This window comes from Macaca mulatta, chromosome 1, assembly GCF_049350105.2.
Source record: "Macaca mulatta isolate MMU2019108-1 chromosome 1, T2T-MMU8v2.0, whole genome shotgun sequence".
In the NCBI taxonomy this organism is placed as follows: Eukaryota; Metazoa; Chordata; class Mammalia; order Primates; family Cercopithecidae; genus Macaca; species Macaca mulatta.
Genome location: NC_133406.1, coordinates 216577175 through 216601624, shown reverse-complemented (window position 1 = coordinate 216601624; position 24450 = coordinate 216577175). Strand labels below are relative to the sequence as shown.

At 46.7% G+C, this 24450-nt stretch overlaps 2 protein-coding genes across 7 annotated transcripts in view; one reads left to right on the top strand and one right to left on the bottom strand.

The window, feature by feature from the left end:
- Positions 1–1844, top strand: part of GRHL3 (grainyhead like transcription factor 3) — a 45674-nt gene extending 43830 nt beyond the window's left edge. The window contains exon 16 of the mRNA XM_077969622.1: positions 1547–1844. Coding sequence (XP_077825748.1) covers positions 1547–1733 — 187 coding nt within the window. The 3' untranslated portion in view covers positions 1734–1844. The remainder of the gene's footprint in view (positions 1–1546) is intronic.
- Positions 1–24450, bottom strand: part of STPG1 (sperm tail PG-rich repeat containing 1) — a 56846-nt gene that overhangs the window by 5940 nt on the left and 26456 nt on the right. For all 6 annotated transcript variants that reach the window (XM_077969669.1, XM_002802234.4, XM_015131276.3 and 3 more), the window contains 4 exons: positions 19830–19931; positions 15553–15723; positions 9786–9894; positions 6075–6240 (listed from right to left, as the gene is read on the bottom strand). In XM_077969669.1, the coding sequence (XP_077825795.1) occupies positions 6075–6240; positions 9786–9894; positions 15553–15723; positions 19830–19931 (548 nt within the window). The remainder of the gene's footprint in view (positions 1–6074; positions 6241–9785; positions 9895–15552; positions 15724–19829; positions 19932–24450) is intronic.

The following is a 24450-nucleotide window of genomic DNA, read 5'->3' as shown; positions in this document are numbered from 1 at the left end:
CTCGTAAAAGACTGATTTAGGGCCCTTCCACCTCAGAGTCATGCTGAGGCAGGGGACACCCCCCTTGTCAGGGAGGACACTAAAAGTCATCATAAATGTGCTTGGGTTCACATCTTGTGGTGGAGGAGCAGCTGGCGTGGATGCTTATATTTAGAACAAAGGTACCCACAGGGAAAGCGGGGACATGCTGCCTCCCTGTTTGCTGTGAATCTGCATGGAAGAACTGGTTATAGGGTGTAATCAACAACCTCTCCCCTTATAAATAAAAGCTGGCTTCTCCTTGTTCTGGCTTGCGGTTCCCCCTTCAAAACACCTCCAGACATTTGATGAGTTTGTGGCTGGCATCATAGAGAGACAGGTTTGATTCCTGGAAATTAAAGCTGGAATGAACCAACCATTGTATGAGGTCACCCCATCACTGGTCTGGGTCACTCCATGCCCAAGATTCCCACCCTGTTCTTTGAGAACACCATGAGGTATCTGCTTTCTTAGCCAAGGACAGCCTGCAGGAGGCTGGAGCACGCTGAGTTAATGACTCACCAGTGTTCTTGGCAAGATGGGTTAGAGAGGTCCCTTGCCTTCCATTCCTTCAGTATGCCCAGGAGAGGCTCAGAACCTTCAGCCTAGCTCTATGGATCTTTCATGAGCACCAGCCATGTGTGTGACTCTGGGCCAGACATGCTTGGGAATCCAGGCAGTTCTGTACTAAGACACGGACCCAAGTGTCCTTAAGGGCTTGACAATCCGCTGCCAGCAACAGCCATGACTGGTGACAACTTCAGGCAGTACGGGCTTTGCACTCAGACAGAACTGGGTTTGAATCCCCTCTTCTCCATTCACCAGCTATGTGTTCTTAGAAAAGGCTCTTAACCTCCTTAAGCCTCAATTTCCTCATCTGTAAAATGGTGGAAATAATACTTCCACCCAGATTGTTAGGAAGATTAACTAGTGCTTTACTTGTAACATTTGTTTAAAAACATGAAATCTGTTAGAATAGAGGTTAAAAAAAAACAAAAACAAACAACAAACAACCAAAAAAACTCCAAAACAAACAAACAAAACTGCATTGAGAGCAGAAAGAGAGACAGACGGACATTAATTCCAACAGGATGAATCCAGAAATCCACCCAGAAATCCAGAAAGTCTTCAGGTGAGGGGCATTTCCAGCCGAGGGAACAGCAGGTGCAAAAGCATGGAATGGGGAAAGCTGTAGCCGTTATGGCAGGAATTGGGACACAAGGAGACAGACGCTGAGCACCTAGACTGCCTTCAACCCTCCATCCACCGGCGAGTTCCTGGGTTGTTCACTGGCTTCTGACCCTCCCCACTTACAAACCCTGACGAAAAGTTAAAGGCAAGATCTATTTATGGCCTCTCAATCCAGCCTAATCTCCCACGTACTGCTGCTTCCGTTTTACCTTCCAGAAACACCCAACACAACACAGTTCAGCAACTCCATGCCTTTGTCCCTGCTGTTCCTTCTGTGAGGAACACCAACTTTCCCCGCAAACTTGAATTCAATTCTTGACGTTCTCACTTCCTTCAGGGAAACTTCTCTCCTCCACCGACACCCATCTCACCACCCCGCACCTGACTGTCTTGGATGTTCCCATCCTGTGACTCAAGTGAGGAACATGGGTTTTGGAGATGGATTTTGGAGGCAGAGGGACCTGGATTCAAATCCCAGCCCCACCACGGTAAACAGCCTGCACCTCACTGTAAACTCGGAGTGACATGCCCACCTGGAGGAGAAGTGGAAGGATGATGGCAGATCGCATCTGAGAGCTCTCAGCTCAGAGTATACGGCCCTTGAATACATTCTGGCTATTCCTTTGCACTTAAAATGTTGCATTTTCTATGGCTTTTACTTGCCTAGCTCTTTAAGGGAAGGGAATGTGTCTTCCTCAGCTTTGAGGCCCCCAGCCCTATCCTAGGAACATTTGCTGAAGTGCAGAGAAAAGCAGAGGGCTGGCAGCAAGTAAAGGCGCCCAGGCATCTGAGGCCCACATGACAGTTTCATCCTCATCCAGGGCTGGTCCCTCCATGTCGAGGTGGGGCTGGCAAATCACAAAGGTCAGGCCAGATCAAACCCAGGGCAGCCCACAGTGCACTGTGACCAGGGCTTTTATGAGCCTCATTACTCAGTTATAAAAGCCAACCTGGCCCTGCCCCGTGGAAAGAAAACATCTATCAAAGGCTCTGAGTTGGCCACAGCTGGATTAAATGTGTTTGCAGCTTCCAATGCGAGCTGTTTGCAAATCACCTAAGAATAATGAATGTCTTCGAGGACTCAGCAGGCCACTTGGGGAAGGCATCCGAGACCCTCCAGCCACTCCCAGGCACACATTCACTCTGCCTCAGGGATTCCCAGGGTTGGGAGGGATAAAGGGGCAATTTTTCTCATCATTAAAGGGCAGCCGATTGCCTCTGGGGTGGAATGCAGTATCTATTTAACAGGGTGGCGGGTGACAGATCACAGCCACTTGGGAGGAAGCATCCCATATCGAATTGAAAATCCCAGGGGAAGTTAAGGTGGGTCCAATCTAATTACCAAAATTGGAGTGGGGCCAACGGGGCTTGATTTTTCAGCTCGAGCTGTGACAAGACAGCGTGTCTGTGCAAATCCAGTGGCTTAAAACTCCAGGAAGCAGATCAAGGGTTAGAAAGATGACCCTGAGTGTTGCACCTCCTTGCCGGGGAGCATGAGTTGGAAGGCAGTGCCTAGGAGGAACTATTTTGATCTCCAAAACTCTCACCCTGACTCACCCTAAGTCATTGAGTCACCACTGTGACGGATATTGAAGACCTCAGAAGTGAAACCTTGGCTGACACTTCACTTTGCTTCTGAAGACACCCTGGTAGCTGAGAAATCCTCTTAGCTTTTGATTCAGCAAGGTGGCCATGGCCAAGGAACACCCGATGGTGTGACCTTTAGCTAAGGAGCTCAGAAATGCCAGTGCTAACAAACAGCCAGCCCCCAGCACAGCATCTGCCCTAAGGGGCCACACTAGAAACCCTAGGAAGACTCGGAAGACCTGCTCACCTGCTTTGATAAAAATACAAGTTACCATGTGAGTTTTGTGGGTTATCTCCTTTTATCCTTGCAACCATATTATGAGGTACTCTTATCCCCGTTCACCAAAGACGACTTTGAATTCACTGGGAGTTAAGTGACCTCCCTTCCCCCAGGCCCACCTGGCTGGTGAGAGGGGAAAGTGGAGGTTCCATGGTACTGACTTTGGAGTCTGCACTAATCAATCCACTGCCCACGCCGCCTCCATGGCCTCCCCAGGAGACGTGATCAGCTGTTCCCTGCCCTTCTCAGAGCCTTTAAGATGCCTGTGCAGACTGCGATGTTCTCAGGGGCAGAGGGTTACCATGCAGTGCTTCTCAGACTTATTAACCAAAGACCTTTTATTTATGAAGCCTTGACAGACAGCCAGCGATCCCTAGAAGCCCCAGACACGCAGCCCCGCTGCACTGCCCAGTGGGAAGACGGCCCCACGGGATGTGCATGGCCACACACCCCTGAGGCCACCTAACCCAGCATTTTGCTGCAGGCTCCCCCACTTGGCTTCGAGGCTGTTCCCAGATGAGGCTGGCTGGAGGCGTGGTGTCCTGTTCACCTGAGCCTCCAGTACAGAACTAGAAATCTATAGAGCCTGATGACTGACAAATGCAACCACCATAAAATAAGAATGATCTCAAACCACCTGCTCAAACTTGAGCAAAAGCCAGAAGATACTTCTCCAGATAAAACAGTTAAAAACCAAGTGTCCTCCACTCTTATGTTATTTCACCATTTTCCTTGAAGAAGCTTCCAAATTTGGGCTGGGGGCTTGAGCTGCCATGCCAAATAACAGCCATATTGTATAATATAGCCTAATATGTCTATAGGATATACAATAACCACAGCTATCATTATAAGGGTAATAGCTATTTTCTTTCTTTTTGAGACCAAGTCTTGCTCTGTCACCCAGGCTAGAGTGCAGTGGTGTGATCTTGGCTCACTGCAACCTCCACCTCCTGGGTTCAAGCAATTCTCCTCCCTCAGCCTCCTGAGTAGCTGGGATTACAGGCGCCCGCCACCACACCCAGCTTTGTATTTTTAGTAGAGATGGGGTTTTGCTATGTTGGCCAGGCTGGTCTTGAACTCCTAGCCTCAAGTGATCCATCTGCCTTGGGCTCCCAAAGTGCTGGGATTATAGGCGTGAGTCACCACGCCCAGCCGGTAATAGCTATTTTCCAACATCTTCTCATCGAATCTTCACGGAATCCCTACAAGATTCTTATCTCTACTTAATAACATGAAACTCAGGCTCAGAGAGAAGTCTCTGGAAGGTACAGAGCTGGGATTCATACTCTGGTCGGCCAACCCCAATACCTGTCCTCTTGACCACCTTCCTCTGGCAGAGTAAAGGAACAGTTGCTTGTAGAGATGCCGCATGCCAACCTGGAGGCGGGAGGTCTCTGGAGAGAGGCTTTCCAGAGAAAGAGCTGTTCCTGGAGACTGGCCTGCCCCAGCCCCTGGCCCTACAGCCTGTACAAGGCCAGCCTGCAGAGCCCTAGCCCTGGAGGGCAGAAGGGACTCCTCTGGTGGATTCCAGCGGAGGTCTCAATCCCCTCTCCAGATTCTAAGTTCAACTTGGCAGATTCACAACTCTCACCTCTCTCTAACAGTGGTCCCCTTACCCTAGGCTGATGATCAGACTATGCCCAATGTTGTCAGCCTCCCTGGGTTGCCTGGACTTCTGACCCACTGTGGCTATGGCTCCCACCACCTGCCTGATCTCTCCGGAGGGGCCCAGGTGGATATATGGTTGGTCCCACCTGGCCAGCCCTCCCATTGGCCAGCTGTGTCTGGAGGGGCTGCACCAGGGTGAGAGCTGAGATGGTAACAGGAGGACTAACCCTAACTGCTGTTAGTTCCAGAAGTTCTAGAACCATTCGAGAAATAAATAAGCCCTGTGAGTGTTTGAGACTCTTAGGTGAGAGTAATATAAAATGTGCAGGATATTAAACAGGGTAACACAAATCCCTGTATTTATTTTTAAAAATCTGTGTTAATATTGAGTCACCAGCTGCAATGCCAATGCCAAACATATATTTTATTTACCTTTTTTTTTTGAGACAGGGTCTCATTCGGTCACCAAGGCTGGAGTGCAGTGGCACAATCTCGGCTCACCACAACCTCAGCCTCACAGGTCCAAGTGATTCTCCTGCCTCAGCCTCTTGAGTAGCTGGGATTATAGGCATGCACCATCATGCCTGGCTAATTTTTGTATTTTTAGTAGAGACAGGGTTTCACCATGTTGGCCAGGCTGGTCTCGAACACCTGATCTCAAGTGATTCACCCACCTCGGCCTCCCAAAGTGCTGGGATTACAGGCGCAAGCCACTGCGCCCAGCCAAACATATATTTTTAATTCTGAAAGCAATCCTATGAGGCAGGAATTATTCCCACTTTACAGATGAGGGCATGGAGGCTCAGAGAGGTTAGAACTCTGCCCAAGGTCACAGAGCATAAAAACAGCAGAGCTGAAGTACAAATCCAGCAGGTATCACCAACTCCAAAGTCGGGGCTTAAACTTCCATCAGTATAAAGCTGCGAGAGCCGGACTGCTTCTGAATGTCCTGCCACTCCAGCGAGGATTTTATGTTACAAAAATACAACAATGTCAGCACCAGGGGAATCCAGCATCACAGGGAATGAGGACAGACTTCGTCCTGAGCCAATTCCCTGTGGCTCCTCACTTTAGCTGTGTGGACTTAGGCAAATCTCCCGCCAAATCCGAAGCCTTGCTTCCTCCTCTATGGGGTAAGAATAACAATTCTTTCAACAGGATTATAGTAATAATTGAATACAATTTTAAGTTCCTGGCACACAGTAGTTGCTCAATAAATATCAGGCATTCAACAGGCATTTATTGAGCACCATTATGTGTGACTAAGGGCCCCTGAAGAGTGGCCTGGCACTGTGTTCTGCCAAGCAGTGACACCCCTGCCTTTTCTCTATGTTGGGCTCCTTCCCCACAACCACCTTTCAAAAGAAAGATCAGAATGATCGGGACTCACGGGAAAAGAGTCTTTTTTGGAACTTTTGTGCAATCGCCAGGGTTGTAATAACCGGGTCCCGGGCCTGTTGACGTCAGTTTTAATCCACGGTTGGTTTTTGATTTAAAACAAGACATTAATGTGTTTGGCGACTGCTTCACAAGGGATTCGTTGATATCATAATGCCCTACGGAGAAAGAAATTTTATGACAGAATAAGGAACTCTTCTCAAGTAAATAAAAAGTAGTACCTTACCCCTAAGAACACACTTGATGGCTGTAAGGCAACATCACTCTAGGATGGTCAAGTGGAAGGGCTGCCTGAGATAAACAAAAACAGTCCTCACCAAGCAGAGAACAGATGGCAGGGGAAGCACACACTTAGCTGATTTAGTTCTCGCACTAGCCTGGCAAGATGAGTATTACTGCTTTCATTCTAAATGTGAGGAAACCGAGACTCAGAGATATTAAATAATTTGCCAAAGGACATTCATCTAACCAGGGACTTAGATAAATCTCTCCACCTTGCTGAAGCCCAGTTTTCCTTCTCTACAAAGTAAGAATAATAATTCTTCTGACAACAGAGTTGTTATGATAGTTGAATAATATTTTAAGTTCCTAGCATATAGTGGTTGCTTTGTAAATATCATGCAATCAACAACTATCTTTTTTGTTTGTTTTGAGATAGAGTCTTGCTCTGTTGCCCAGGCTGGAATGCAGTGACATGATCACAGCTCACTGCAGCCTCAACCTGCTGGGCTCAGTGATCCTCCCATCTCAGCCTCCCGAGTAGCTGAGACTACAGGTATGTACCACCACGTCCTGAAAATTTAAAAAAAAAATTTCTTTTTTGGTAGAAACGAGGTCTCATTATTTTACCCAGGCTGGTCTTGAACTCGTTAGGTCAAGCAATCCTCCCACCTCAGCCTCCCAAAGTGCTAGGACTACAGGTGTGAGCCATTATGCCCAGCTAACATGTATGTATGGAGCACCACTATGTAGAGACTGGTCTGCTTGTCTCCAAAGCCCACACTTCCTCACCATGCCACAATGCCCTGTCTTGAGAAACTGTGACAGAATAAAATGAATTTGTGTACAAAGCTTTAAGGAAGAAGAGAATGACCAAAACTGGGGTGAAGAGGAAGCCATCTCACCCCTAAGTTGTCAGTAGCGCTGTGCATGGATGTTCTCCACTACTCTATTCATATTAGCAATCAATTCAGAACAATCACAATTTCCAATAAGACAATACTGCTTCCTTAATGTATGGTACCATCATATAATAATATACTATATATTTATTTAAAATGATGTTCCAAAAGGATTTTTACTAACATGAAAACAGGTTCCCAGTATCAGCTGGGCACAGTGGCTCACACCTATAATCCCAGCACTTTGGGAGGGCAAGGTGGGCGGATTACTTGAGGTCAGGAGTTTGAGACCAGTCTGACCAATATGGTGAAACCCCATCTCTACTAAAAATACAAAAAAACAAATTAGCCAGGTGTGGTGGCGCACACCTGTAGTCTCAGCTACTCTGGAGGCTGAGGCAGGAAAATCACTTGAACCCAGGAGGCGAAGGTTGCAGTGAGCTGAGATGCACCCCACTGCACTCCAGCCTAGCTGATCACGAGCAGGACTCCTTCTCAAAAAAAAAAAAAAAAAAAAAGAAAAGAAGTTCCCAGTATATACTTAAATTTTTAAAAAAGCAGATGTCAGCAGCATTTACAATATTGGATAACTCTCATATTCTTTGTTTCATATATATATTTCTACTAAAAAGGTTATAGCAACACTTGAATTACAAAATACGGAAAACAATGAAAAGCAAAAGCAAGGAATAGAAGGCATTTATGCTGCCACTACCAGAGAGAGCCAGCCGCCAGGAAGCTGGGGTGGGGGGTGAGAAGGTACCAGGTATTGAACTAGATGAGCCTGGATTGAAATCCAGCCGTGGGGCTGGGTGTGGTGGCTCACACCTGTAATCCCAGCACTTTGGGAGGCCAAGGCAGACAGATCACTTGAGGTCAGGAGTTTGAGACCAGCCTGGCCAACGTGGTGAAATCCCGTTTTTACTAAAAATACAAAAATTAGCTGGGCGTGGTGGCGCATGCCTGTAATCCCAGCTACTCGGGAGGCTGAGGCAGGAGAATCACTTGAACCCAGAGGGCGGAGGTTGCAGTGAGCCGAGATCGTGCCACTGTACTCCGGCCTGGGTGACAGAGAAGACTCCATCTCCAAAAAACAAAAACAAAAACTAAAAGAAATCCAGCTGTGGGACACTGGGCCCATCATCTGCTTTTCTATCACCTCTGTCGGTGAAGTGGGGATAAAGTAAGAACAGCTCACACTTTCTGAGCACATGATTACGTGGTGAGTGCCTGCTCCATGGGGCTTTGGAGCATTCAATGAGATAATGAATGTAAGGCCCCGGCACCCACGGGGAGCTTAACAGATGCTAGTACCCGCCCTTCCCCTCCTGTTCTGTGTTATAAGGGGCTGGGGGCTTCTCAGGATCCCCCCCCCCCAGGAGGGAGCAGGAGCAGGTGGTGGACTGTGGAGGTGCCCGCATCCCAAGGCTCACTGGCAGGGACTCTGGCCAACCCCAGGGATGGGCTTTGTTCTTCTGTATAAACAGACAAGGTGGGGTTTTGCCCATGGATGATGCAAGGCAGGGGAGCATGAACTGGGGCTGAGCTTCCTAATTAGCGCTGGTTTTGTTATTCAGCTTCAGATTGATCTTTTCAACTTTAATCTGGATTTGCTGAAATCTGACATGCACTACAATTTTATCCACACCCCTCTGCAAGAGGCGTGATTGCAGAAGCAAACCTTCCCTGCTCCTCCTGGTTTGGGCCCAAGGCTCCTGGGGTAGCTCTGGTGCCCAAGGATCCTGGGGGTGGGGCGTGGTCTGTGGGACCTATTTGGGATAATCTAACATAATGAGTGCTCCAGGACTGGCGGTCAGAGAGCACAGGAGAGGTGCAACACCTTGCCCCAAGGCCAGCAGGGGAAACACTTGGAGGAAAGCTCTTGTTATTCCTGCATCTTGGAGGTTCCAGAAGGGACAATGGAATGATGGAGGACGTGGGCTCCTCAGTGAGATCTCTCTGGGCTTGTGTCTGCCATTTACCGGCTGTGTGACACTGGGCAAGTCATTTCAACTGTCTGAGCCTCCATTTCCGCATCTGAAAAGCAGGGCTAAGTGGACGAACCTACGAGGGCAGACCTGCAAGACTGCATGGAAACCATTGAGTGGGTGCCCCGGAAACAGAGCTGCCTCCTCCGTTTCACGACTAATGATGAAGTCACCTCTGGCACAGGAGAAAAGGAACATGGCAGCTGAGTGTAGAAGGAACAGGATGTATGGTCATGCCCTGTGTCTCCCACCCCTCCCCAGTGGCCTCTGATGGCACCTGGGGTATACAAATGTGCACACTTCTGAGGTGAGAAGTCACTTCTCCACTTGGCTGCCCAGAGCAGGTATGCCAGGTCATAAAAGGGGAGGCCCGGAAGCTGCTTTGGAGGCCCATTTCCAGAGCCAGCCTGTCCTCCTGGGGGGGAGAGCTGGCTGTCTTCTCACCTCTCCTCTTTGTTCAGTACCTGCCTGCTACTCCTCCCCACCCAAAGACTAAATCCTTCCAAAGACTCCCTATGGAGAAGTAGGTGCCCTGCAAATCAAATCTGGGACACTTAACCCTTAGGTCAAGGCCAGGGCAAAGCAGCTGCTTACCTGGGGGAGGTCCTTTTTCAGCAAAAATGAAAGATCCTCTTTGGGTTTTTGACATAAACCCGGCTCGGGCACAGACGTTGTTTCTCTGCTTGCAGCAAGAGACAGAGGCCTGGGGGGAGAAAATACACCCAATGTACTCAGTGCCTTTCCTCTCTTTGTCTTTGTCATCATGCCTGGACAAGTGGCAAATGTACGTAAAAAAAAAATCAAACTGAAACCTGTCCTTCTTAGCAAACGTAAAGATGTGAGCTGTAAAGGTCACACTGGCTGTGGCTTCCCCGTCATCCCAGCTCAAGTGGTCTATGAGTCTGTGATCCCCAGAAAATGCTGGTCACTCAAGAAGGAACAGAGCACACAGCTAGCTGCAGGCCGGCTTCCAGGCTCACTTCTGTTAGGACAGGCTGTGTGGTCCTGCATCTGTAACCTCTCTGAAACCAAGTTTCGTCATCTGTAAAACGGATTGGACAGTCGGCTCCACTTGCTGTGGAGTTCCATCAGGGAGTAGGGGTGGGCCAACAGAGATCACCTCTAGGAAAGTGGGGTTTTTTTTGAAGTGTGTAATGCTACACCTGAAAATTATCTTCATTTTGTTGCTACTTTTTTTTTTTTTTTTTTTTGGAGACAGAGTCTCACTGTGTTGCCCAGGCTGGAGGGCAGTGGTGCCATCTCAGCTCACTGCAACCTCTGCCTCCCGGGCTCAAGCAATCGTCCCACCTCAGCCTCCAGAGTAGCAGGGACTACAGGCACACGCCACCACACCTGGCTAATCTTTTTGTATTTTTTTGTAGAGACGGGATTTCACCATGTTGCCCAGGCTGGTCTTGAACTCCTACACTCAAATGATCTGCCTACCTCGGCCTCCCAAAGTGTTGGGATTACAGGCATGAGCCACTGCACTTGGTTTTCTACTATTTTTACTGTTTTCAGGACACACAGTCCTACCCATCCCCATCCTCATTCCTAGGTGCACTGCTCACTGTTCAAATAGCCCTTCTATAAATGCAGCATTTGGGGCACACAAGAAAGTCGTATCATTTAACATTGTGATCACATTTGCAAGCACTCCCTTGTCTCAACTTTCCTGAACTGATCAGAAATTAAGCATTCTGGCCGACTCATGAAATACATTTGAGAGTGTGCGATGTGTTCAGAACTCTAAAAATAATAGGAAAAAACCCTGAGATCATTCTTCTGTTACACATGAATCATAAATATTTTAAATGCCAATTTGCAGTCTCCTGTATTCATTGGAGAACAGAGGCAATACAAATTAAACCTGTGATTGCTGGGGATATTTGCTGAATGAGTGAAACTATTTGCTGGGGCCAGGATGGTTTGATTTGCTGTGATACTCCTTTGTCAAAAAAAATGTTTCTTGAGAAATGCAGATGGCATTTTGATTTTGTGTTTACAAAGGTGGAGGAATTTAGCTTTTCCCAGGGCCCTAATGGCTAGACGGCATGCAGAGAGGGCAAACAAAGAGACCAGATGGGACAGGTTAATTACTGGACGTGGGGAGTGGGGAGAGGAGCCAGGTTGCCGGAGAGAAGGTAATAACACAGTACCAAGGAAGAGGACTCGAATATACAAATGAGGGATGGTGGCAGCAAAGGCAGAGAAAGGCTTTGACAGACCTCAAAGCACAGTGTGGCTAACAGGATTACTGCATTTCTACTCCTCACCAGTTGACTCAACCATTGTTCTCCCGGCCTGAAAAAAAGCCACCTGTAGACAAAACAGCATGTCGGCTTTATTTTTCACCCAGACAGAAAAGCAACTGAAAAAGGGAACATTTTTGTATACGCTGAGTGTGCGTCACTGGAAGATTTCTCCATGGGGCCAGGAAAATATTCAGCAGGTTAAAAAAGACTGAAGCAGATTTATTGTATTGCCATGGAAAGAAATCTAAGAAGAAAATGCATGTGTGCTGTGTACAGCATAATGCTAACACTGGTGGAGGGACAGAGGTAGGAGAGAATATGAAAGAAACTGCACCTGGTTAGTTCTTTGTTTTGTTTTGTTGTTTTGTTTTGAGATGGAGTCTCACTCTGCTGCCCAGGCTGGAGTGCAATGGTGCGATGCTGGCTCACTGCAACCTCCGCTTCTCGGGTTCAAGCAATTCTCCTGCCTCAGCCTCCCGAGTAGCTGGGGTTACAGGTGTGTGCCACCATGCCTGGCTAATTTTCGTATTTTTAGTAGAGGCAGGGTTTCCCCATATTGGCCAGGCTGGTCTCAAACTCCTGACCTCAGGTGATCTGTCTGCCTTGGCCTCCCAAAGTGCTGGGATTACAGGCATGAGTCACTGTGCCCAGTCTGCACCCGGTTTCTAACGCAGTGGTTTGCTTTGGGAAATAGAATTATAAGGGACTTCCACTTTCTAATTCATGGGTTTCTACAGGGCTTGAATATATTTTTTGATGAGCGTGTATTATTTTCAGGGTCATGTTAAGACAATAATGAACAAAAAATATGCACCTAAATGTATCTGTTGGCAGAAGGACACAATTCTGACTTGGGAAGTGGTCCTTTCTAGATTAACAACTGTATATTACTGGAAAGTTATTCCTTTGATATCATAAACACTGATGGATGCTTACTGCATCCCAGGACCTGTGCTGGGCATTGGAGACAGGAAGCCAGGTGAAGGAATAGACAGCGATTTGGGGAGAATGGCGCATGAAACACTGACGGTGGCGTCCCTCAGCTACAACTGGGAGGCTGCAGAGAGGGGCATCCGCACAAACAGTCCGTTCCTGTATCTGTCTCCCTAGTAGCCTGGTTGCCACTTGGGATTGGCAAAGGGGCAATGGTTAAGCCCCTTTCTGATCAGTTTCTTGGACCACACCTTGCCATCTCTCCTGTCAGCATAATAGTCTCCTCACTGGTTTTTCAGAACCCCCAACCCACACTGCAGTCCATTCACCACACAGCAGCCGGAAGGAACTTTTAAAAAAACACATCAGAATGGCTGGATGCGGTGGCTCATGCCTGTAATCCCAGCACTTTGGGAGGCCGAGGTGGGTGGATTACGAGGTCAGGAGTTCGAGACCAGTCCGGCCAACATGGTGAAACCCCATCTCTACTAAAAAAAAAAAAAAAAAAAAAAACCAAAATTAGTCGGGCGTGGTAGCATGCACCTGTAATCCCAGCTACTTGGGAGGCTAAGGCAGGAGAATTACTTGAACTGGGGAGGCGGAGGTTGCAGTGAGCTAAGATTGTGCCACTGCACTCCAGCCTGGGCAACATAGCAAGACCCTGTCTAAAAAAAAAAAAATCAGATCACGCCACCCCATACCTCCAACCCCCTCATGGGCTTCCTAGGACCCAGAGAACAAAATGTAAACTTCCTCCTGGGATCTTCAGGGCCCTGCGTGAACTGGCCACTGCCTGTCTGGTGCCCCCTTCTCCCCCTCCTCTTGCTCATGCTACACTAGCCACTCGACCTTCCTGTAGGTCCTCGTGGGCTGAGCTCCTTGCTGTCCCAGGACCTTGGCACATGTTCTTTCTCCAACCCTGGCTCTTCCTCAGTCCTTGGGTCTCAGCCTCGGCACCTTCTCTGACCACCAAGTCTAAAGTATGTGGTACTGCCAACCTCCATATCTCCCACATATTCTCCCTCAGGCTCCAGCTGACCCTCAAATTGATCACAGTTTGTAATTATTTTGTTTGTTTACCTGTTCTTTTCTGAATTTCCCACTGGAATCTAAGCTGTATCACCAGCCTGGCACGGAGGAGCAATAGGATCCACGGAGGGAAGCCTGTCAGGGCTGGAATGAGGTGACTCTGACCTTTCCCCAGCTTTCCACCCCAGTCATCCACCAGTGCCCACTGATGTGCAAATGATGCCTTCAAGCTGGGGAATTTTGGCCAAGTCCCTTCACCTCTCTGAGCCTCAGCTTTCACTTCTTTATACTGGGAACAAGATAATCCACGTTATGGATTCACTTGTGAGTATTAAATATGATTAATATATAACTCTTAGACCAGCACTTAGTACATGAGAAGGGCTTCATCCTTCTCCTCCTCATCATCATCATTATTTTCAGGCTCTGATTATGCCGAGGGAAGACTGCCTGGAGTTGTACTGCCCAGTATAGTAGCCACAGGTTGCATGTGGCTATTGGCCCTGGAAATGTGGCTGGCCCAAATTAAGATGTGCTGGAAGAATAAAACACATACTGGATTTTAAAGACTCAGTACAAGGAAAATAATCTTCCTCAAATATAAAATTCATAACTTTTATATTGATTAGTGTTGAAATGATAATATTTTGGATCTGTTGGGTAAACTATATTACTCAAATTAACTTTATCTGTCCCTTTTTCTTTTTAGATGTGGCTACTAGAAAATCTTAAATGAGGCCGGGCACAGTGGGTCATGCCTGTAATCCCAGCACTTTGGGAGGCCGAGTCGGGTGGATCACGAGGTCAGGAGATCGAGACCATCTTGGTTAACATGGTGAAACCCTGTCTCTGCTAAAAATACAAAAAATTAGCCAAGTGTGGTGGCGGGTGCCTGTAGTCCCAGCTACTCAGGAGGCTGAGGCAGGAGAATGGCATGAGGCAGGGAGGCGGAGCTTGCAATGAGCCGAGATCGCACCACTGCACTCCAGCCTGGGTGACAGAGCGAGACTCCGTCTCAAAAAAAAAAAAAAGAAAGAAAATCTTTAATGATGTCTGTGGCTCCCATTTCACTCCTAGTGGACAGTGCTGGCCTAGCAGGCACTTATATTACTTGGGACACATTATAATTGCTTGAATCCATCATAGAAGGTGGGCAGGATCTTTGTAGTCAGAAAGATAATTATTAATTATAAATATTATGAAGGAAAAAAGTAAATGGCATAATAAAGGTATAAAACCAAAATAGCTTGGAAAATGGCATAGTAACATTAATATCTTAAGTACAATTCATGTCTTATGCACTTCAGAGTGCTTTCATGTTCGTGGCCTTATGGTAACGCTGTAGGGCGAGTAGAATTGATTCCATTGTACTGTGGGGGCTGTGACTTACTTGCCTCATATTTAAGGGTAAGTAAATACCCTTCATGTACTAACAAAGACAGCCCTACCAATCTCCATGTATTGTGTGGTCCTTGTGTGACTGGTGCTGTCCTGGGCATGCAGCACACATTATCTCATTTAATATTTGCATTGACACGATGAGGTGAACATACATCCCCATTTTACAGATCAATAAACTAAGCCCTGGAAAGGTTAAGGGACTTGCCCAAGGCCACGCAGTTAGAAAGTGGCAGAGACGAGAGCTAAACCAAACCTCCCTGAATCCATCTCTTAACCATCCATGCCATTCTGCCTCAGTGAATACAAAGCGATCATAATTGGCACAGCAGAGCACAACTGTTAAAACACCTATTTTCTGATATGAAAGTTTATTTTCCCTAGAAGAACCTAAAAAGTAAATCACTAGTGGCTGCAGACAAAATGGTAAATAATACACCCATTGTTACAGATGAGAAAACTATGTCCCAGAAAGGTTACAGGATGAGAGTAATTAGAATATGTGTTTCTCAGGGCAGTGGCCTCCCCACTTTATACTGGCCTCCACATTGCCCGCCCTGATCTCCGGGGCCTGCAAACTTCCTGAAAGAGACGTGTACATCCTTAGGCACCCATTGGGTAGTCAACAAATGCTAACTGGCTTGACAATTGCATTAAAATATGATGTCCCCAAGATCCCCTCTTTCTTTTATTTCAGTAAACCATTCATTTGATCTATATTTAGCAAGCAAAGGCAGAGTTCTTACATTGTAATAGTTTGGTGCAGGAGTTTCAAATTTGAGAACTTTCATAAAGCTTGGCAACTGGAACATGCTGGAACATGAATTACTAAAGTCTCTCTTGGAAATAAAGTCCGATGGGATAGTGTATGCATTCGCTGCAGGGTATTTAGAAATGATGGTGTCCAATCGGGCGCGCTGTAAGGAGACAACAAAAGGAATCAGCATTGTCACATAATATTTTGGCTCTGAAGGACAGATGTCAAAGAGATGGTGACCAGCACAAGGTCTAAATGCATTTTATAAAAGGCAAAACTCTGGCAGGTAACAACGATAAACTGACCTCGGGCTTTAAGGATCTTCCCTTGGAAAACACAAGTTGAGACCTGTACTCGCTTCTGTAAACTAACTCAAATTATTCATCTTCTGTTTGGGACTTGGCAAAAATGATTTTGCCATAAATGCATTTCCACCCAATCCTGTTCCAGGCCACTTACCCTTGACTCATCAGCTGTTGGGTAATTTACGTGATAGGAAGCTTTAGACGCTCTTCTCAGCCTAGGCTTTTCTTCTGAGTAAAATCTCACATCTTGTTTCTAAGATTAAATGATCTGAACTGCCTAAGCAACGAGTTTGCTTCAAACAAAGCTCAGGGGGCTTGTTGTCCCTCCGTGCCTCCTACTCTCCACCAAATTACTGTTTTCATCAAATCCTACAGTATTTTCACTGTTTAACAGAACCAATCCCACTCCTTTCAGGAAGCCACGATAAATTATCTTCAGTTAAAAAACAAACAGAATCAATGTTTGTCAAAAGAACAGGGACAAAAGTTACAGAAACTCAGTGATAACATCACTTTCCCCTAAGATAGCATGGCAAATATTAGAGTCTGATAAAACAAAATATTTCCTACTATTTAATGGTCAAAAGCTTGAGAACATTGCCCTGGATTTTCTCACTTGATAGGAATCAATAACTACACAAACACAGAACATGGGTGAGCCCAAAGGAAGGCATTAGGGCCCCCCTACTTCACTCTGTGGTTGGTGGTGACGGTCCTCAGCGTCTGGTTTATGGACCACCCCTAGCATTTGGGTGGGTGTAGCATCACCAGAAGTGGGAGTGTTCTTGTCCAGAGCCTAAGTTGTTCAGAGCCTAACCTGGGTTCAAGCCCCAGCTCGACCTCAACCTCTTCAGTAATGGGGAGTTAACTCCAAAGCTGGTCTGTTCCTTGAGTATCCAACTCTGCCAAACTCGAATTCTAATAAGAAGTGGCCGCATGCAGTGTGTAAGGATTTGCTGATGCTCCTAGAAGTAAGGTCACCCCAGCCTTGAACATGCTTCGTCTTTTTCATTCTGGCCAAGAGTTAACCAATACCTTTGGTGGGTTTTTGTGTTGAATCCTCACGACAACCCTGAGCAGTGGATCTTATGATTATCTCTACTTTTACAGATCAGGAAGCTGAACTTCCTTAGCTAATTCAGGTGGAGGACCAGCATTCCTACCCAAGCAGTCGGCCTCCATTACATGACATGGATCAGAGATCCCATTCTAAAGAGGAAAACGTCAAGTGGTATGGCCCTGGGGTAACAGCAAGCCCTTTCAATTATAGACTCTTTTTTGGTTTAGAACACCTACAACTTACATTTTGAAAATGAAAAAAATTCTTCCCGAAAAAGTTCCAGTAGAGGCAATGTTTTATAAAGTATTGTAATAGAATTAGTCTCAGAGTGTGGCTACAGTAACACTCACTCACCAACACTACACACCCCTTGGTTTACTTGCCAGACCTGTGGCCTCCAATCTGGCCATACGCCGGCATTTATGAACTTCTCTCCAGCACCTACTAACTTTTCTAGAGCCACTCCTGCCAGCATGCAAATACAGACAGGCCATCAAACTCTCCACCCACCTGCCTCATACACTGCTCCTAGTCAGTTCTGTGGAAGATTCTGGAGCAAAGATTTGGAATATACTAATAAAGCTCTTTATATCATTTGGACTTAGAGAGATGACAGGTCTCTCAAAAGGTTGGGTGTAGTTGTTTCAACAGTCATGAGGAAGTTTCAAAAATTTATAGACCCACAGAGTTTTTTGGTCAGCCTCACCCATAGTCACATTCCTACTGGTCATTCTGATCTTTCTCTGATGAGAGCTACTTTTAATTCCCTTCACGTCTTGGGATCCAGAAGTGGAGGAGGTGCTAAAGGTGAAAGTTACTGAAAGAGGCAGTGGGGTGGGGGGATATGAAATTCTCATCCAGTTCACACAGGAATGAGGTAAGATGCAGGGATCTCCTACTAGATCTCCATCGACCACTTCAGGCACCCATCCCCAGCTACAGGACCTTAAGTGTTTATACTTGAGTGTAACGTAACTATAAATACAAATTCCCATATTTGTGAAAGGGAGGAGGGGGGAAGCCTGAACAGCTCAAAAGTCTGCCTTCTTTGGGGTTTGGTTCTGAATTTTTTAAAGGCCTGTAAGGTGTGGCTAGGTTCTGTAACACTCAGCTCTTGCCTTGGGCCCCTTCTCCTCCAGATAGTCCGGCTTTTCATTTGGAAAGTTACCGCACGCAAAGCCTTGTAGACAACCAATCATGTCCTCTGATTCAGTCTCTTTTTTGGCACCAAGAAGGAATGGGCAGTGCCATTATTTAGCAAAGAAGTTCTCGGAGAGAAAACCTAGGTGTTGCAGGAAGTATTGTTTGTGACTCAGGTGGTAACAATCATAATATTCAGCATGTTTATAATGCTTTGCTGTTTCAAAGAGTATTTCACTCATTGCAATGTTAATTTGCCCAGTGCCTCCAGGGAGTCTCCACTTTCATGAGGCAACTGGGACACAGAAGGGTGACGTGCTTGAGGTCACGTCAAGAATCCACAGCTGAGGCAGGATCAGGTCTGAAGTCTTGTCTTCTACACCAGGACTTCATGAGACGGCACTTCTTTTGAATTTCTTTCCTAGCAGAGCTGGTGGCAGAAAAATAAGTAGAGGCATGGTTGTTCTGTGAACCTACTGAGGCCATGTACAAACTCAGCTTCTTCGGTAATGGGGAGTTAACTCCAAAGCTGGTCTGTTCCTTGAGTATCCAACTCTGCCAAATTCAAATTCCAATAAGACGTGGCTATGTTTAGTGTATCTTAAATGATCCCTTTGTGTGGTTAAAAAAAAATCAGTTCCAATGTCAGGCATCAGAATACATCTGTGCAAGAAATTATTATAACTTTTAAAGGAAAAAGATGGCATATGTTTATTAATTTAATGTTAGAGTCTGGGCTTGCTTTCTTTTCACTTTTTTTTTTTTTTTTTTTTTTTTGGCACAGGGGGTGGGGGGATAGAGTCTGCCTCTCTCATCCAGGCTGGAGTGTGATGGTGAAATCATAGTTCACTGCAGGCTCAACCTCCTGGGCTCAAGTGATCCTCCCACCTCAGCCTCCTGAGTAGCTGGGATCTATGGGCACACATCATCACTCCTGGCTAATTTTAAAATTATTTTGTAGAGATGGAGACTCACTGTGTTGCCCAGACTGGCCTTGAACTCCTGGGCTTAAGTGATGCTCCCGCATTGGCCTCCTGAAATGCTGGCATCATAGGCATGAGCCACCATGCCTGTCCACTTTTCACTTTTCTTCCTCAGGTAGCCTTACCCTAGTTTGTATCTTTCCCCTTGCTGTATCTATTTTTCTTGATCATTTATCTATTTTGCTGTATCTGTTTTTCTTGACAATGTATAAATATTTCTAAGAAGCCTATCTTTGCCCAACTCTGGTCAGAGTCATTGGCAATTCATACAGCTGCTTGATTGCTACAGCCCTCAACCAAAATTAAGTCCCAAAATTAAGAGAAGGAATGGGGTGGGGCCAGTACATTTCAGGCCCACCGCTGGCTTTCTTTTTAGTCCTATCAGATTTCTCAATAGTTTGACAACCAATTAGATTAAGCATTGTAAAAATCATATTACACCAAGATGTGTAAGAGTAACAATTTCCTGGTATGCCTAAACATCTCAGGAAAATACTTGCTTAGTCCACTCACTGATGACAAAATTGGTTTGGCAGGACCAAGTCCTGAAGATTCCTCTGGTTTCTCTTCCCACCCTGGCAATGGGTAGAGATGGGAAAAAGTTACTTAGAGACACAGGGTCCAATTTACCTGCATGAAATTTGAGGAGGCAGTTACTCTCCTAATTAGAACCATGGGCCTTTGGAGAGAAAGGACCAGATGTCCAAGATATAATTATGCAATGAATGAAGGAAATTACTGACCAGTTAATGCTTTAGTCAAGAGAAGTGGTTCTCACCATCGAGGGAAACATGCATGTTCCTTTCTTGGACAATGAGACACTGTTGGACACTGGTGACTGGTGAATGACATTGTAGAATCCAGGACCTGGGATTTCATTCTGAAAGGGAAGAGAAGGTGGCGTCATGGAGATATTTCAATTCCATTGTGCTTTTCCACAGGATTTACATCCATTAACACTGAACCTTACCGTAATCCCACAGCACAGGCGCTACCACCACTTGGCGGGTGACAGCCTGGCTGTACCATTTCCTGACTTGCCCGATCTTCGGCTCAGTTACCAAGTGGTGGGGCTGGAATTCCAAGCCAGGCTAAGACTCCTAAAGCCCTTGCTCTTTCCACTATGCCCTGCCACATTCCGAAAGAACACAGTTGTTTTTCATGTCATTAGAGAAATGGGCCTAAAGTGGGACACTGAACATGGCTGATGTACAAGGCAGTGTGCAGTGATTGGGTAAGCCAGACCCACGGCAAGGGAAGGGTGAGCGATTTCACGTTCACCCCACCCCACCTGACTCAGCTTCCTCCTCAGCCTTTCAGAAGAGAAACCAGGGAGTGTCTCTGTTTATAAAGCAAAATGAAACAAAAACAACCTTCATCCCAAACCAGGCCGTTTCTAACTCTCAGACAAAAAGAGGCTAGCTCTTGAGGCTCAAGCGCTGAACGATGCAGGCATGTGAGAGAGGAATAAGTGAGAGGTCATTTCCAAGTTCATTTCTGCTGCGGCAGCTCATTGGGCTTTCATCGCATTTCCCATGCTAGTTACCAGGGGGAGGTAAATGTTGACAGAAGCTGGCTGAGCAGTGTGAAACGCTACGGATGCTCCACTGTCACAAGAGGCTCCTGGGTACCTGCTTGGTGCTAGAAGCTTTTCCAAGTTGGTCTCATGTTCACCATCAGTCAGTGAGGAGGGGATTACTGCCCCTTTGATAGATGGAGACACTGAGGCACATGAAGATGAATTTGCCCAAGGTCCCACTGCTGTAAGTGGCAGTACCTGACTTCAGTGCCAAGTGCATGGTGTGTGCTGTCTTGTTTACTCCTCACACAAGCTTTTTACCGTGAGATATGGTCAGGGCCACTTTAAGGAAAGTGAGGCCCAGAGACATTGGGCCATAGCTAGTAAGTGGCAAACCCCGGAGCTGAACCGAGACAGCCCGACTCCAGAACTTGCCATCTCCACTCTCTGCCACTCCGGCCTGTCCTGTGTCTACCGTCCCTACTGCCTGCCTTAGGGTAGAAAGCCCAAGGTACCATCAGTACCTTCCAGGACTTTCCAGTCTGGCTGGACAGTGTATAATTATGGTTTCATAGAGGGGATAGAGTCAAAGTGCAATTAACAGGTTCTTCTGTGCTGCCTTTTAAATGCAGTGAGCCCTTTCACCCTTGCCCCATGGCAGGTAGGGACAGGGGAGCTGCTTCCTGCTTTAGGTGAGAATGATCCCGGTGGACAGAAGAGGAACTGACTGTCATGGAGAGTGAGGCAGGCAGCAGGAGGCACTGCGGAGCCAGGTACTCCAGCACCCCAGTCCAAGAGCTCAGGAGAACCCTGCTGTTGTGGATGCAGATGCGAAGGGCTATGGGGAGACAAGGAAGAGATTTTTCTAGGCAGCTGTTTTCAAGGCAAGCATCAATTTATTGAGTGCTTATTGTGTGCCATGCACCGTTCTGAGGACTTTACATGTACTATTAGCTCACTTAATCTCCATTGTAAAGAAGTTGGGGCCAAAAGAGATAAGGCCCACATAACCAGTAAATGTCAGAGCCAGAACCGAGGCACTCTGACCACAGAGTCTGCTCTTAACCACGAAACCAAACTAACTTTCAAATGAGATTGTATAGGATTAAAAAAATCCCCACTGGGTTATGAATCAGAAATTGTAGTCTCGGTGCTGCTACACGCTAAGTGATACTGAGCAAGTCACCTCTCTGGGCTTCCTTATTTGTAAGTCCAAGGTGTTGGGCCTTGGGGTGCTTTTGAGCTTCCGGAGTCCCTGAATCTAGGAAAGCTGACGCAGGAAGTGTCACTGTGACTCTTCTAGGTTTAAATAGCAGACAGTAAAGACACACACCTCTAGCTCCCGGTTATCACCACGCTCTGAACCTGACCATCAGTTTGCAAGAATTTTCTGAGCACGCTTATGTGTCTGAGGAGCCAGGGTTTCCAGACAAAATACAAGACCTAAATGCCTGCTCCATCCTACCTGTCTAGTTAAATTAGAATTTCAGATAAACTGCAGATGATGATTTTAGTATATCCCATGCAATATTTGGGACATACTTGTACTAACAGAGTTGCCATTATCTGAAATTCTAATTTAACTGGACATCTTGTATTTTCATTTGCTGAAGCTCACAACCTTCCTGTGCTTTAACCACACTTTAATTCTGCCACTTTGCAAACTGGCTTGAGCCCAGGGCAAATGGGAAGAGGACTGTTACCACCTCGCCCGGAGGAACGGAGTGCTGCCTGTTTGTTCTTAGCAAGCAAAAGGACAGTCCTCCAGGCAGCAGCAGCTGGAGCTGGCCAGCGGCAGCTTGTGAGGAAAACTGTTAAAAATTCCGAAATGTTGCTGGTGGTGGCTTGAAACTGGCCAGGATGGGAGTATTTATACCACAAAAATGGGCAGATGCTACAACTCAGCAGTCTTCTTCAAGGAGGGTAAATGGTGGTTGACCAGCACACCACCACCTTCGTGCAATGCCCAAGTAGGTCTCTGGGAGGGGAATGTCAAGCATTCTCCTGCAACTTCTAGAGGTGGGCGGATAGCACCCTAGGAGAGAACTTTCGCCTGTGCGATAATAGTTCCTGCAACTGACGTTCTGTGACTTGGATGAACTTAGGCCTCTCAGAGCAAATCCCAGAGAACGAGAATCCAAGTTGTGACTGGTGTGAACTTAGCCACTCCTTGGTTTCTTGGCAAAAACCAAATAAACAAACAAAACAAAAACACGTATGGGGAGGGAGACGGGAAGATAACTCACATTTACTAGCACACTATGGAAGCCCAGTGCCGGATGCCCTACCAGCTGTCTCCTTCGCTGCCTCTTAGCGTGAGGATTAAAGGGGTCAATACACATAAAGCGGGTGGAATAGCACCGATGCAGCCCGCCATCATCATCACCATCACCACCATCACCACGCATGACGTTGCCTACTACTGCCTCTATGGAGCCAGGACCCTCCCTTGGGAGTCACAAACCTTCAGAGTGGGACTGAACAGCTTATTAGCAGCCTCTTGAAGTCCCCTGAGTGGAATGGGGCAAACATGCAATTTAGCAGACACTGATTGAAACCTACTGTGCATCAGGACCTGTGCTAAGGGTAGAAGATACAGGCGCAACCTGTTAGCAGCTCACAAGGTCTAGGAATGGGAGGAAGGAGACGCATCACAACAGTACTCATGGATGGATGTGTGGTCGTGACTCGATGGGAAATGTGCAGACTTGAGTTGGGGTCATTCAATCCATTTTTGAGGGATTTGTGGGGTCTGGAAAGGACAGCAATGACCACTGCCCAAGAAGCCCCTAGGCAGGTGGTGGAGGTAAGACAGCACACACATTAACCTCCTGTCAAGGGCATAAGACGGACTGTGGGAGGTACTTCCACCTGGGGAAGATGCTGGGGAAACAGGATCTGAGGACCAGGAGCTGCTACCTGGGTTCATCCTCACTCTGCCCAGCCTCGACTGCACAAGCTACTTCCCCCTGTTTTTGTCTCGGGATCATTATCTGAAAAGTGTGGATAATGAGGGGATTTAGCTCACAGGGTTATTATGGGGATTAAATGAGGTAACAAGTGCAAAGGTCTTTGAGGGGGACCTGGCATGTCATGAGTGCCAGCCCAGTGTTTGCAGACCCCTTTGGAAGGGGTGCTGGTGAGTGGATATGGAGAAGTCAGGCTTCACAGAGCAGGGAGGCAGGGCAGACCCTACTGTGGGTCAGATATGCAGCTGAGGGCACACTTGGGGCGGCTGTCCGCTTGAACATGGTGACTTCCGCAAACTGAACCTCCTTTCATTTAAATATCCCTGGTCTAGTGTCATATCAAGTTAATAAGTGAACAATATTAACTTTGTATGATTTCATCACAAATTAACCACTGGCTGGCTTCCCGTCTGGAAGGGGAGATTTACTATGTAATGGTATTAACATACATTTTTAAGTTGTGCCCATCTAGAGCACATGGTACCGATGTTCTACCAGTATTTATTTATTCAAGCCTGGAAGGGATGAGGTTTAGAACCATGAAATAGTCATTCCTGGCAAGGGCTTACCTACCTATTGCAACATCTTTATTTTTAGGATGAGGAAACAGAGAAGCAAAGACATTAAGTGGTGTCCTTAGGGGTACACAGTTTCGGAAACAGTAACCACAATCCAGGGTGAAGTAGAGACAGAAACACGGAGGCGGGGGTAGAAAATGTCCAACAGGCTGCCGGGCCATGCTCTGTCACACAGATCAGACGTGTCTCTTCACCTACGCAAAGTTACCAGCACATCTGTAAATAACTCGAAAATGTTCAGGAAAACAGACTTCATTTCTAGCAGCCAAAATTGCCATTCCAGACACTGAGCTTTGTGAAGGATTCCTTGTACTCTGCAGTAAGATTCTCATG